The 16,688-nt window shown below is 32.4% G+C and overlaps 1 protein-coding gene across 2 annotated transcripts in view; it reads left to right on the top strand.

Annotated features, from left to right (window-relative positions):
- The window catches only part of HGF (hepatocyte growth factor), an 83,553-nt gene that overhangs the window by 47,844 nt on the left and 19,021 nt on the right, over positions 1–16,688 (top strand). For both annotated transcript variants that reach the window (XM_067746075.1, XM_067746074.1), the window contains exons 9-11: positions 1,595–1,769; positions 5,486–5,613; positions 14,173–14,275. In XM_067746075.1, the coding sequence (XP_067602176.1) occupies positions 1,595–1,769; positions 5,486–5,613; positions 14,173–14,275 (406 nt within the window). The remainder of the gene's footprint in view (positions 1–1,594; positions 1,770–5,485; positions 5,614–14,172; positions 14,276–16,688) is intronic.

Here is a 16,688-nt window from a genome sequence, read left to right as displayed (position 1 = left end):
AAAGTAGATACATAAGAAATAAAAACACATTTTAAGATGAGCTGAAGAAGAGATTTGTTTTTAAAAAGAAGAGTTATTAAAAGGGCAATTTTTGGAAATCTGTACATAAAGCATTCTAGTGATTGGGATGGTCATTAATTAATCCTCCTTTTTTTTCCACAAAACTTCACAGAATAACTCCAAACTTAGGCTCTACTTAGTTTGCATGGAACTCAATGAAATAAAGCATTCAGACACATAAGGTAGTAATTATTTGTAAGAAAGAAAGAAATTTAAAATAAAGTTAAAGAGCCACTTTAAAAGAATTTACACCATTAAATATGGAACACTGTTATAGACATCCCTAGCCTCTGAAGGCATGTCTAATTCTAACCTCTCCTTTGGAGAAATGATGCACCGAATTCCAGAATGGGTGAATCAAAGACATTTATTTATTCACTTCTTAAACTATCCTAGAGGCTGTCAACTTCAGTTTTATGCAGAGGCACCTTGAATAACCATTTAGGTTATAAAGGTAATTGGGGAGTTTACATGGAAACAAACATTTTCATGAATGTTTTGAGAAGGTATATGAATTTTAGTTGCTCCAGAATGTTTTGAGTTATATTTTATGCAAGTGAGTAAACCTTAAGACAAAAGACAAGAGTTCAAGTTGTGGTAAATTTAATTTTGTACTTTAAAAATTTTCTTACTGAGATTTTCAGGATCTTCATGAAGTATGGTAAAGCACTGCAGTTGGACTAGGAAAAAGGCAACAGATAAATCTGCCTAGAAGCAAGTAATATTTCTTAAATGCCAACAAGTTGATTAAGAAGAAAAATGTAACGTATCAGCTTAGAATATATTTATTATTTTAGAAGAAAACCACGGTTAATACCATTACCAACTTTTTAACTATTTAAATAAACTAATTTTAGGAGTAACTGTATAGTCATTTCAGAAATACTGTATATTTGGCATGTATAAGTTACAGTGACATACGGAAGTAAAATGCCTTTAAAGAATTTTTCAAGAATAAACTAATTTAGTGTTTGAATGAAAAGAATTGGAATGGAGATAGTAATAGTGACAAACTGATTTTTAAAAAATAACTCTGTTCTCTAGACTAGCATTAATTTTCTTTTTCGTATTTTTTTTAATGGCCAAACTTACGGCACAGTGCTAAAATTTCCCCACTTGGTCATTATATTATTTGTAGATGTTTTCCAATTTCAAAAGTAAGAAAAGTGATTTTTAAAAAACATATACGCAATACTTAAGCATTAATAAATAGATTTTACACCTATTGTTAATAATGAGTAGATAGATCCAGGAAATTTAAATATTATTAAATGATGCTTTTTAAAACAGGTCTAGATAAAGTCAAGCCAGAATGTTCTTTTTATAAGCAGAGAAATTCCATGGTTGAGTCCACCATGTTAATTCCTCCTTTCGTTTGAGTGAGACAGTAGTGATAAATTGAATTTTTTATTCCATTCAATTATTATAAAAATTATGTGACAGAAAACCCTGCTAATAAAATGCAAGTGAACTCTAAGAGGTAGATGACAGATTGAAATATTTTATTTAAATTTATATTTCTTTTTACCAATAGCTCACAGTACTATGAATGACACGGATGTCCCTATGGAAACAACTGAATGCATTCAAGGTCAAGGAGAAGGTTACCGGGGCATCATCAATACCATTTGGAATGGAATTCCCTGTCAGCGTTGGGATTCCCAGTATCCTCACCAGCATGACATAACTCCTGAAAATTTCAAGTGCAAGTGAGTAAATTAGAGAAATATAAATTTCAGTAGGCCCTGGGGGAAATGAGGCAGAGTGGTTGCTTTTTACTAATTTCTGTGTGAGTGATCCTTAAACTTTAGTGTGCCTAGGGAAAATTCAGCAATGAAAAGGCAGATACATCCCCCCAGAGACTTTGATTGCTCAGGTCTGAAATTTGAACTTGAAATAATACATTTTAACAAGCACACTTGGTGATTCTGAATCAGATGGTTGATGTACCATCCATGCTTTGGGAAACACATCCCTAGGTTTCTGATCACAGCTTTGCTCTTGCAGGTCTATTTAATAAACCTATTAGTGGTAATGATAACCAGGCAAGTTTCAAACTAGTGCCTTCTTAAATTTTCACATTAACTTTAGGGGAGATTACAAGGCACACCTTGATTTCAACCAACATTGTAAACTGATGAGTTTTCAGCCTTGAAAAAAATTATTTTTAAAATTTTGAATGAGTGATTTTTATTGTTTCTAAATTTTCTTTAAAAAGTGGGGAAATACAACAGCTGTTTAGATGAACCAAGCGGAAGAAACTGCCCTTGAATATCAATTACATAGCTGTTATGTTCTTCTCCACGGCTGCTTTTCTTCACCACTTGACTTTTGTTAGACAGACAGCCACAATGCCATGTGTTTTTAAACTGCCCACCTTGTTATTAGGAACATAAAATGATTGCTTTTAAAATTTATAACACACGTGTCATTCATAGTGGCTTTGCTGAAATAGCACCTATAAATAACATATATTGCCTTTATGTAACTGGCTTTTAATAAGAGAGCTTAACATTTCAAGATGGAGAACTATGAACATTAGTTGGCCCATCCACTGGAGAGGGGATATAGTCTATGGTTTTTTATTTTATTTTTAGATGTTAAAAGCCAATTCAGAGTTCTTTGCTTAGACAGTAAATATTCATCTGTTATGTTTTTAAAATTATTTTATAATAACAAATTTAGAGTTGCCACTCTGGGGTTTATTTCCTTCATTTTCTTCACAGCAATTCACTCTCTATTTTTGACCCATGTGTTTCATACCTCAGAAATAAACATAAAAGTAGAGAGAGAAAAGAAAATGAGAAACAAATAGTTAAGGGAGACAAAGGAGACAGTGTCAGTGCCATGCACACTTTTTGTCAACTTCTAATGACTGGTAATACTCAAGTTAGAGATTGTGTATGTGTAAGTACCCAAATGAACCTCATCTGTAAGAAAAAAGATAATAATTATAGAAACTGAATCCACACATTTCACAATTAAAAATGATCAAAAGTTTAGCTTACATGTTATTGGAATTTAAGCCATTCTTTCTTAATTGGTTATTTGGTCAAGGTAACCAAACATAAATGTCAAACAAACAAAAAGTGAGCTGTGTTATAAAACTGATAAAATCTGACTCAACATTTTACTCAGAGTATTGATGCCTTTACTGTTTGTGGGCTAGCAGAGAATGGAATACTGGTCGGGTATCTCTGGTTGTACTAAACACGATATTCCCCAAAACTGAGACTCTTTACAAATGACGATCTTTAAAACACTATTTGTAGGGCAGGAATAGAGACGTAGACGTAGACGTAGAGAACGGACATGTGGACACGGGGTGGGAAGGGGAGGGTGGGACAAATTGGGAGATTAGGTTTGACATAAATACACTATCATGTGTCAAATAGATAGCTAGTGGGAATCTGCTGTATAGTACAGGGAGCTCAGCTCGGTGCTCTGTGATGAACGTGATGTGGGGGGCGGGGAGGGAGGGAGGGAGGTCCAAGGGGGAGGGGATACAGGTATACATATAGATAATTCACTTCATTATACAGCAGAAACTAACACAACATTGTAAAGCAATTTTACTCCAATCAAAACAAAACAAAAACACTATAACTGAACAATACTGCCTGTGGTGAATGTACATGAATCATATAATCATTAATTCGCTTTAATAATTATAAACACTTCTCTCTTCAAGTGAAGGGAAAGAACTTAGAAAAAATATCTGAGCAAACCTTGACTCTCATTCTTGCTTAATCTAGATTAATGAGGTGCTTCTAGATATAGATTATAAAAGCAGGCCTAAACTAAGATTTTTGATAGCCTCAGATCTCTGTTTAATTATCTTGCCTTAAATTAACAACTTGAAATAATTTAACTAATTATTCATCTAAAATTGCAAATTTGCGGGCTTCCCTGGTGGCGCAGTGGTTGAGAGTCTGCCTGCCGATGCAGGGGACACGGGTTCGTGCCCCGGTCCGGGAAGATCCCACATGCCGCGGAGCGGCTGGGTCCGTGAGCCATGGCCGCTGAACCTGCGCGTCCGGAGCCTGTGCTCCGCAACGGGAGAGGCCGCAGCAGTGAAAGGCCCTCGTACCGCAAAAAAAAAAAAAAAAAAAAAAAAAAAATTGCAAATTTGCGTACACTTTATGTAAAATTCAATGCATGTATTTTGTACTGTTTTTTTAAACATGAGTATAAATTGGTCAGAAGAAAGAAAAGATTTTCTTCATCATTCCAGTTAATAATTTTATAAGAAGGGTAAAGGCTTGAATATAGGTTATAAATAAGAATATTTGCTATACAATGGCCTTAGCTATTGGCATTCACTGTTCTTACAACCTTAAATAACAGTTGTGTCAGGACCTATTTTGGCTAGATAAACTATTACCTGTTGATTTTATAACCAAACTCAAGCTTCTTCTTTAAAAACTTTTCAGTTTCTAATGGTCAATTTGGATAGTAATAAAAGTGTAGTATTTTTAATTGGGCCTAAATGAAATAAATAATGTACCTTCCAATAGACTGGATATTAATTTTGTGAAATTATTAGCAGGGATTTACGAAAAGAAAGTACATGCTTTCTTCAAATTAGAGAGCATTATCAGGAGAGCAAATCATAAATTTCACATTTTATTTAACATGAACCTTGCATTAAGGTAAAATCCTTTTATATACAGATAATATTAGTTTAGACTTTTTCCTTATTGTGAACTCTAAATGTCTAACTATATCATTGGCAAAATAAAGGAAGTACATGTATTACATTGACAACTTTTTCTATAGTTAGGTTATCTATATTGTAACTAGGATTTAATTTTACAGAAATATAAAATTGCATGTTGTAATCTCTAAATCAAGAAAGAACTACGTTGGAATTAAAAGAAATCTATGTAGTGAATTAAATAAATCAAAGAAATACAGAATTTAAAGAAGAAATATCTGTCATGTGTTTTGTGGCAAATGTTTGAATAGGTGGAACTTCATTTTTAAACAAGAGAAATTAAAGACTACTAATTATAATAGCCTTTCTTCTGTAAAGAGAATGTGTTTCTACATTATATACAGTCCATGAAAAAGTAATAACAGACTAGTTTTTAAAAATTGTAACAGTTGAGAGTCCACGTCTTGAAAATGAGTGAGAAGAATGAAGTGGTACTATTTCTCTCTTTCACGAAGCAGTAGTGTTTGTGTGAAACTCCAGGTCTGTGGAAGAAAAAGAATTCTGACATCTGACAGCATTTTATTTCAGTAATGTGGGCAGTGTCAGTTGTGTATACTGAATTCTAAACTGTTATAACTATCCTAAATCTAAAACGTAGGGCTCTATTTATAGAATGCATACATTCTAGGATTCTAGAAATGTAATAACACTGACTTCACCAATGTAAGAAACCCTGGCAATTTACATTAACATGTTTATTCTCAATAGGGACCTAAGAGAAAACTATTGCCGAAATCCAGATGGGGCTGAGTCACCGTGGTGTTTTACCACTGATCCAAACATCCGAGTTGGCTACTGCTCCCAAATTCCAAAATGTGATGTGTCAAGTGGACAAGGTAATAGCTGACATTTTGCAGTGTGGGCATGATTAAATTCAGTGGAAATGCCTAAATGGAGTACACATTACAGCAGAAGACTTATTTCTTGTTGCACTGTTAGCAAACAAAGTCACCAAGCCTGAAGTTGGATTTCTTTTATATATTAATTTGTTCAATATCCCTTTATTTATTTGAATGTATACTAGTGCCAGGGATAGTTTTAGGCACTGTGGATATACCAGTAAACAAAACAAAATTCTCTAACCCCATTGAACTAATGTCCAGGAACAAAAACAAGCAAAATTAAAACGTAGGTGGGGGGCTTCCCTGATGGCGCAGTGGTTGAGAGTCCGCTTGCCGATGCAGGGGACACAGGTTCGTGCCCCGGGCCGGGAAGATCCCACATGCCGCGGAGCAGCTAGGCCTGTGAGCCATGGCCGCTGAGCCTGTGCATCCGGAGCCTGTGCTCTGCAAGAGGAGAGGCCACAACAGTGAGAGGCCCGTGTAATGCAAAAAAAAAAAAAAAAAAAAAAAAAAAGTAGGTGGGGATAGTAAGTTAGTTTGTGTAAGTGCTAGAGAGATAAATGTCCCAGAGTTAGAGGGAGGAGGATGTTGCTATTTTATCTTTTAATGGTCTGAGAAGATCTTACATATTAAGGTAACGTTTAAGGAGAACCTGAAATAAGTCAGAGAGCAGCATGTGCCACGTGCACATACTTGTAAAGAGCATTCTAGGTAGAGGAAACTGCAAATGAAAATGGCATGAGATGGGAGAGTGCTTGAAAAGTTAAAAGAAAGAAACAGCGCATCATTGTGGCTGGTACAGAATGAGCAAGGTTAGAGAGCAACTGGGCTAAAATTCCATAGGCCTAGTAGAAACGGAAGGATTTACACTTCTATTCTGAAAGGGGAGAGACTCTGTTGTAGGATTCTAAGATGGGAACTAAACGATCTGTCTGACTTAAATTTTAACTGGATGACTCTGGCTGCATTATGAAAAATAGCCAGAACTCCTGACAAAGGGCCAAAACAGGGGAATCAACTGAATGATTGCTTCAGTAATTTAGGCAAGAGACGAGAGTGATGTGGACTGGGGTGTTAGTAGTAGAGATGCTATGTAACAGTGGGATTTGGGATAAATCACCATTGTGCTTGGAAACATAGACACCATTGAAAATAATTGTTTCAGGGAGCAGTGGTTGAGAAAAGTCACGTTGAAATAGGTTTAAAAAATCATTTGTCAAAAATTAATAATAATGGGCTCTGGGCATTTATTGGTATATAATGAATTAGGAGTTATGATTTTTAAATAATCACATTCTTTCACATAAATTTAATTATGATGGTCATGGCCATGGTCAGTCCTAAATCATTCTAAAAAGTCCAAGCCAAATTTAAAACTCTATTTCATGGATTTATTGCCCTGTACATACTTCTTCCATCCCCTGACTTTCCTCAGTGCCATTTTTTGTGAACAACTCGGAAAACAGTTGTAGAGGGAAGAAGAGATGAGTCCCTTTTCAATCAATTTCACTCTTCTTGGGCAGACTTTAAAGGTCAGTTGGAAATAAAGTTGAAACCAATGATTAAGGAAGGTTTGGTACCAGCTGGATCTTCTTTGTCCCTGCCTTAGTCATTTAAACAATTACTGATAATTTCTGAGTGATAGAGGCAAGTGAGAACAATTGTTTTATAAGCTTCTGATGTGTATTAAGATGCTTTTATGTACATAAATATCACTTATCAAAGATCAGGTAATAGAATATGAGGATTTGGGGTTTTGAAAGTTAAGCTGATGTTATTGCTTATATAATAGAGCTGCACATTAATAGATGAAGAAATTAGCTGTAGGGAATTTAAATAACTTGCCTGAACTCTCAAATTAGCACAACTGTGAGTCACTCAAATTCTCCTTAAAATGACCTTTCCATTACTCCATGCTTTTTCCTTTTCATTAATACTTTAACAATATATTATATTCCTTTTCTTTAACAATATATTATACCTGATTTATGCAACAATGTGCTAGGCTCTGTGGGGCAATTTGAAAATGAATAAATCCTACTTAAGAGACACTGTTAGCCAATTCAACATACAGCTGTGAAATTTTAACAGAGAGTTATGTCATTGTATAATACTGCCAAGATAGTAGTATGGATTGTTACATATTTGATATGTATGCATGCAGACACACACACACACACACACACACACAAAAGGATGTTGATCTTATCCTTCTCTATATAGAAGGAAATATAAATTCCACATATAGGTTGATGAGTTAAAAACTTTTGCTCAAATCTTGCAACATCTGATTTAACATATATATAAAAGCTCTTCCAGTTGGATATTAAATAACTCTGTTAAAAAAAAGAAAACTGAAATTGCAGAATTTCTTTAAAAATACTGATAAAACACAGTGTATTATACTATATAAGGTACATTTAAGGCAGGAAACAAAACACAATTCACAGCTTTAAATATTTATATCAATAATATACATAATGAAGACAGGGAAATGAAATTTCCCACTCAAAGAGGTGGAGGAAAAAGTAAAACAAAAGCAACACACGAAAGAAAACAACTAAGATAAAAGCAGACATTAATAAGGTAAAGAAAAGAAAACAGTAGAACTAATGAATTAAAGCCAAATGATGATTCTTTGAAAAAATTAACAAAATAGACAACCACCAGATAACTGACTCAAGAGAGGAAAAATATATGAAATAATAATTATGAAGGCAGAGATAACCAGTGAAACAGGAAAACATGAGATTATTTTATACAACCTCATGTAAAAACTGAAAATGAAAGTTAAATGGGTAATATACTAGGATAATTCAAGTTATTTGAATTGACCCTGATAGAGAAAGAAAACTTAGACTCATTCCTACAGAAGAGACATGGAAATTTACTAATAAAGTATTCCACCACAAACACATCATGCCTAGATGAATTCATAGACCAGGTGATCTCAATGCTACGTAAATTGCCCTGTAGCTTAACCAATGCAGTAAAATTTCCAAATTATTTTTATGATGGAATTATAATATTGAAACCTAAACATGATAAAGGTATCACAGAAAAAAACTATAGACTTATCTCATTTGTAAATATTAATAGAAAAATCTTAAATGAAATTTGAGTGAACAGTTCAATAAAGAAATTAAGTAAATAATACATAATGATTGAGTGGAGTTTAGGCTGAGAACAAAAATGGTTCAGTTTTAGAAACCCATTAATATAATTCATCTTAGATGTAAGAAAAACAACCATATAACAAATCTTAATAGATTTTGAAATTACTGTGACAAAATTCATGCATTTTTCATAAAAGTACTAAAGAATCTGTGGAATACACACATACTTACACACACACCCATATATCTACTCATATATATATATATATATATATAGTATATACATATAGATATATAGATGTAGATGTAATCTCAGTCATAAAACCACCACTTACTTGATGCGAAAACATTAGAGGTATTCTTATTAAGGTCAAAAAGAAAACAAGAATGTCTAGCATCTCCTTTACTATTTAATATTGTAAATATAATTTAACATTATATTTCTCTTTAACATTGCATTATTGATATTATTTTTTACAATAAGATAAGAAGGCATATTTATTGATTGGGTAAAAAGGCAAAAGATTTTTGTGAAAATGATATAATAGTAATATATTTGGAAATCTGAATTCAAATAATAAAAAAATCACTAAGGTAGGATACACAATTAATATACAAATATTAATAGCATTCATATATGGTTTTGAAAATCTAATTAAAGAGAAAACTACATCTATAATAGGAAACAAAACTGAGAAAAACTTAGGAATAAACTTAGGAAACTTGTTGAAATCTATGTAATTAAATTTTAAATTACTACTGAAAGCCCCAAATTGTACTTTAACATGTAGAAAAACATCCCTTGTTCTTGATATGAGAACTCAACATCATAAATACATCAATTCCATCTAAGCTAATTTATAAATTTAATGTGATATTTTCTGATATCAAAAACTTCATTCTAAATTTTTCCTAGGAGAATAAACATGTAACTATACTAAGAAAAACCTTGAGAAAGAAGAGTGATGAGAGGTAAATAACCCTATCAGATGTTAAAATATTTTATAAAGAGTTTATAATTAAAGGAATGTAGTTCTAGCACATGAATAAATTGACAGAACACAGAATCCAAAAATAGACTCCTTACTGAGATTATATTTAAAATGTGGCACTATATGTCACTGGGTAAAAATAAACTTTTAAAATATAATAATGGATCAATAAAGTACCGTTTGGAAAAACAATAAAATTAAATCCATGCCTTACACCATACCCCAAAATAAACTCCAAATGGATAAGAGATGTAGTGTAAAAAGGGATACCATATAAATACTAGAAGTAAACTTGGAAAAAATGCCTTTATAACTTAGATGTGGTGATATGCTTTTAATTAACACTAAAAATCTAAAGGCAATAAAAGAAAAAAATAATAAGCTACATCAAAAACTTGCCATGGCAAAAAACATAAACAAACCCATCATATTTAAATTCAAAAGACAAATTTGGAAATAAGTCTTAAAATGTATATCACAGATGAAGATAAATATTTTTAATATATAAAAACTGTGAAAGTGAAAAGTATAGGACCAAAAAATTAAATAATGGACAAAATACATGAACAGAAAGATTTCTTTAGAGAAAAATATAAAAATTCTCTTAAATACATGAAAATTATGCTTAAATTCACATGTAACAAGAAAAAACTAAAATATAAATGTTGAGATTTTTCATAATATGAGACTTTTATTTCTCACATATAAATTCACAAAAATTCAAAAGCTTGACAACACTATCTTGGCAAAGCTGTATGGGGAAATTAACTCTCATGCTTTGCTTTTGGGAGTGCAAAATGATAAAAATCCTTATGGAACAGAATATTACAATAATTAGATTACATATACATTCACCTTTTGGACCAATAATGCACTATTTGAATATACAGCTCCAATAATATGCAAAAACATATGCACGAGTTTTTTATTGCAGCATTTTCTGTACTAGCAAAACAACCCAAATCTACTCTGGCGAAATCACACAATGGAATACTGCAAATCTGCAGAAAGAATGATAAAACTTTTCATGAACTAATATGAAGTGATTTTCAGATATATTATTTAAAAAAAAACAAAGCACTAAAATATATATTTGGTATTCTATTAGTAATAAATAAAGGGATTTACTACTAGTAATAAAGAATGGGATATAATAATACATATATAGAATATATATACATATAATTATATATTTATATTACATATGTATATGTGTGTGTGTGTGTATACATCTTTGCCAAAAAAGTAAAAAAAAAAAAAAAAAAGAAATACAAGAGCCATAAACAAGAAACTAATGAAATTGGTTACTTGTAACGGTGGGTAGTAGTGGGTAGAAATATGACACAGAAGCAAGAGGGAAAATGAGAACACTCTGAATACACACTTTCATAGTTTTGACTTTGACACACTTTGATAGTTTTGACTATCAACCAATATTAATGTTTTAATAATGTTTTAAATGTTCAAAAAGTAATCTCAAGAAAGATGGAAAAAAACACAGAAATGTGCCTATCTGTATATCAAATAGATACCATTACTACAGAATTTAGAAAAAAATTCCAAATAATTTTTAAACACAGTTTTCTGACTATATATAGCCTCACTGGAATACATTTAAAGTTAGATAACTTTAAATACCTTTTGAACTTTAAAGTGTAATTTTGCTGTATTAGGATGTAGCAGCTTTAACATTATTTTGTGTGCATTGGAGAATTCAGAAAATGAGGAAAAATACTGATGTTACCTAGAATCATGGTTCTCACTATGGGAGAAGAAATACACAAATGAAGAGGAGACAAGGAAGAACTCTGGTGCTAGACTGGAGTCAGAGGGATCAGTTACTCATGAAGACACACACACACACACACACACACACACACATGCACACACTTCCCAGCTCTATCAAATGAAAGGGACTAGAAACAATGGTACCAAATAGCAATGAGCACACATAGCACCCACGTCTTCTCCTTACCTTTCATCACTAACATAAACAATGGCTCCTTGGTGAAATTGAAGATTCCAGGCCTGGGGCAAGAAAAACATAAAGTAAAGCTGGAATATCTTATGCCAGCAAGTTAATAAGTACTCAAAATTAATGTCTTCCTCTCAAAAACCCATAACCCAGATCTAATCATGAGGAAAACATCAGACAAACCCAACTGATGGACATTTTACAAAATACTAGTTCTCCTTAACACTGTCAGGATCATCAAAAAACAAAGTCTGAGAAAACTGTTACATCTAGAAGAGCCTTAAAACTCATGACAGTTAAATGTAAGGTGGTATCATGTGGGATCCTAGGACACAAAAAAGTACACTAGGAAAAAACTAACAATTTAAACAAAATATAGGTTTCTGTTAGTAATAATGCATCAGTATGGTAAATAGTTGTGAGAAATCTATCATACTAATATAAGATAGTAAAAGTAGGGGAAACTGTGGTATATTAGAATTTTCTGTACCAACTTACAACTTTTCTGTAAATTAAAAACTATTCTAAAAAAAAGTTTGCTAAGAAAAAAAACACCTAGCTCATATTCAAATAAAACGGTGGTAGTGGTAAGGAGGATCCCTTTCTCTAATACAGAAAACACAGGTGTAAAATCAAAAATGTATCAAAGAGCAGTACCAATATATCACATTGCACAATTGCTTTCTTCAGTAAGAAATTATCTGAAGAATTTACTACCTAACAGCCAAAAGTTTAATCTTTCCTAATGTAGAAAAAAATAGCACTGTCAGAGGAAAATATTTTAACTGATATATTCTGCATATGTACAAAAATTGGATTTTACAAATTTATGCTTTCTGAAAACAATTTTATTGTATATGGTAATGACTGATATATTATCTGTATCAAATCCTATCCTATTTGAGTTTTTCTAAGTTCAAATTTATGGATATCAAAACATGACTATTGAATATATTATTATATTTCCTTTTTACTAAATTAACTAACTCCTGGACAAATTATTATTCATTTAAAAATTTTATTAGAATTTGTACATATTATTTATTCTAATCACATAGCATATTTAAAACCAATGATAATATACTATGGCTTACCAACTTTAAACCAGAGAATAATCTTAATGTTAACGTACGTTTGTAGATATATTTTATAGTTAAAACTACAGTTTTTATTCATATAAAAATCAGAATTCTTAAATAGTTACTATTAAAATATGCAGGATTATTTCAAAATATGGAATAGTGTTTCTTTTCAAATGTAGAACTGCAACTTACATATTTGAAAGAACTTAACTTCTTTTTATTATTTTTTAAAATTCCAAATACGGACACTTCTATAAATGTTTAATAGAACGCAAACTGCTCAGTTGAGAAAAAGTAAAAAATAAAACCACATGGGGAATGATAAAAGACACAGGAGCCATTTTAACATGGCTTCCATTGGCTAAAAATGGAACAATTTGAGCATCAAAATGAACAACAGGAATAGATAATATATCATGCTGAATAAAAAGAGAATCCGTGAGTCCATATTTACATTACTACTTCTACTAGAAGACTACTACTAGCACTGCTACTACTACTAGTAGTAGTACTACTACTTAAATGGAAGGAGTAGAGGAGAAGGAAAAACTTTCATTTACAGAAGAATAACAAGAAAGAAAGAAAAGTAGGAAATAAAAAAATCATTTTAAAAGCAGCAGAGTAATAACTGATTCATGCAAAATTAATCAAAGTATGCCTAAGCCATTTTGTGAAAATTTGTTTGGGAATAGGATGTAGTCAGCCTCAAAGGCCTCAAAATTTTTTTGTTTGTTTATCTTATATATGAAGAGAAGTTTTTCCTTTATACCACTTAAGCAAGTTATCAAACTCATCAACAATAATTGAACAAACTGACATCATGTGTCACATGAAATAATCCTGAAAAAAGGACAAAATATCACCTAGGCAATATTTCTGTATTTAATTTGATTTCATTCATGAGAAACTAATCAGGCAAAATGAAATTAAAGAGCATTTGTGAAACAGCTGGCTTGGATGACTCAGAATGTCAATCTCACGAAAGACAAAAATCAAAACACAACAAATGTGACTGGCATACGAGTGCTCATTATATCATTCTTGTGACTTTCCTGTGGAGTAAGATTTTTCAGTAGAAACTATTGGAAAATATATGTCACTCACAAAATTCTCATTTCTTTGGTGTCCCTAAGAGCCACTCACTTAATTTTTTCTTTGATTTTTTTGAATTTGTAATTTGATACATAAACTTTCATTTTAATGAAGAAATCTGACTAAAAATAAAGATATTTTATGAGAGATAGTTAAGTGTCTTTGCTTTGTACAGATTTCACTGCTTTGTTTTAATTTTTATGTTGATTTTCATGAATTCATATGCTTGTAAAAGAAGTCTTTGTCCTATACTCCCTAGTATTCATTAGTCTTCTTTCCATATATTTTATATTTAGATTGTTATCGTGGGAATGGCAAAAACTATATGGGCAATTTATCCAAAACACGATCTGGACTAACATGTTCGATGTGGGACAAGAACATGGAAGATTTACATCGGTATGTAAATTTCTTTCTTTCAATATATAGTATGTAGTGATAACAGCAAATAGGTATATTGAGGTACATTGGTATTTCTTTCTATTCATTTATATATTATAGTAAGCTAATAAAAACATTAGATTGATCGTTCTGTGCAACTCAATTTAACATTTTCTCTCTACGTGGCAAACTTAAATAAACAATTCAAAGCAGTACATATTTATTGAGGATTTACTATGTGTTCTGCTGTGTAACAGGTGCCTCGGGAACATTAACAAAAAGAACATTAACATACATTTGGGCTCCACCTTTAAGCATGATATAGTCATACGGAGAAAACAATTACACAAATGGATAAGACATTGTATAATGAAATGCCAAATCTAGTGTTTCAAATAGTATATTATAGGATTATATTCTCATAATTATTTAATTATTAATATTAGTTTATAAAATTGATAAGTGACCATCTTCATGTATATACATACCTTAAAATTCCACTTAACTACTAAAAACTTATTGAGACATGTTTCCTTGTATAGCTTTATTCTGATACACATGATTTTTCTATAATTAAAGAAATGGATATGTAATTGAAAAAAATCTATATATTTCAGAGAATTGGACATATTCACAACAAAAGCAGTTATCTTCCACTTGACCCCAGCAGTAGTGCTAGTGTGTTTGAAATTACAAAAGACGTATGAGACATAGTTGCAACATAGAACAGAGTTTTATTAAATATCCTGGAATATATACAGCAGGATTAAAAGAAAAATGGTAGTGTCATTTTTTTTTTTTTTTTTTTTTTGCGGTACGCGGGCCTCTCACTGTTGTGGCCTCTCCCGTTGCGGAGCACAGGCTCCGGACGCGCAGGCTCAGCGGCCATGGCTCACGGGCCCAGCCGCTCTGCGGCATGTGGGATCTTCGTGGACCGGGGCACGAACCCGTGTCCCCTGCATCAGCAGGCGGACTCTCAACCACTGCGCCACCAGGGAAGCCCGGTAGTGTCATTTAATAAAGTATCTACAACATGGTTGCTTTCTGTGAGTTGTTATCTCATTTGACCATCATAATCCTATATGGAAGATATTTCTGTATGTGTGAATAAGAATTTAAGGATCCAGAGAAGTTGAGTCATTTTGCTCCTGGTTCCACTTTAGCTTTAAAGTTCTTATTCTCTTTCAAAATTTACTCACTAGTGGATGATGTTTTTTCGACTAATTTACTTCACAAACAAATAGTGCTAGTTATAAAGCAGTGTTCTCTAACATAAATATGCAACTGACATATGTAATCGCACTTGTACTTTTTAAGTTTTCCAGTAGCCATACTTACAGAAGTAAAATTAAACAGGCAAATTTTTAAAATAATGTTTTTATTAATCCAATATTTCTAAAGCTTTCCATTTCAATATGTATTTAACATAAAAACTATTAATGAGCTATTTTACATTTTTATATTAAAGCTACAAAATTTGTTGTATATTTATAATTATAGCACCTTTCAATTTGGACGAGCCACACACTAGCTTTTCTGTGGTTACTCTGGCTAGTAGCTACTGTATTGGACACTGTAGCTCTAGGACTTCAAAGTTAAGCAGAATTCTGCCATCATGGATCTCACTCTAGTATGGAATGGCAGAAAACAGCAAATGCCAATGTCATATTAGAAAATCCACGAAAAAAGCATATTTTATGTTATGGGGCTGCAAACAAGTGACACCCACACTTAAATGGTCAGGAAGTTTTCCTACAGGAAGGGATGTTAGTTGGGACATACGTAATAAGAAGGAGTTAGTCAAAGGAAGTGTAGGAGGGAAAGTCCATCAGGCAGAAGAAATAACTTGTTCAAAAGCCCCAAAATGGAAGTGTATAAAAATCAGAAATAACTTTAATAAGGTTGAAACAGTATAATTTGGTTAATGTCCAGAGAAGAAATTCTCCAGTGGCAAAACCATACAGGACCCTGTAAACTGTGTTAAGAAATTTGAAGAAAAAAGAAACGAAATTGAGTTATTTGTATTGAGGTGGATGGACCTAGAGTCTGTCATACAGCGTGAAGTAAGTCAGAAAGAGAAAAACAAATACCATATGCTAACACACACATATGGAATCTAAGGGGAAAAAAAAAAAAGGTCATGAAGAACCTAGGGGTAAGACGGGAATAAAGACACAGACCTACTAGAGCATGGACTTGAGGATATGGGGAGGGGGAAGGGTAAGCTGTGACAAAGTGAGAAAGTGGCATGGACATATATACAATACGAAACATAAAATATATAGCTAGTGGGAAGCAGCCGCATAGCACAGGGAGATCAGCTCGGTGCTTTGTGACCACCTAGAGGGGTGGGATAGGGAGGGTGGGAGGGAGGGAGGTGCAAGAGGGAAGAGATATGGGAACATATGTATATGTATAACTGATTCACTTT

Source organism: Pseudorca crassidens, chromosome 8 (genome assembly GCF_039906515.1).
Source record: "Pseudorca crassidens isolate mPseCra1 chromosome 8, mPseCra1.hap1, whole genome shotgun sequence".
Taxonomy (NCBI): Eukaryota; Metazoa; Chordata; class Mammalia; order Artiodactyla; family Delphinidae; genus Pseudorca; species Pseudorca crassidens.
Note: the sequence above shows the minus strand (reverse complement) of the source record. Positions and strands in the feature narration are given on the sequence as shown.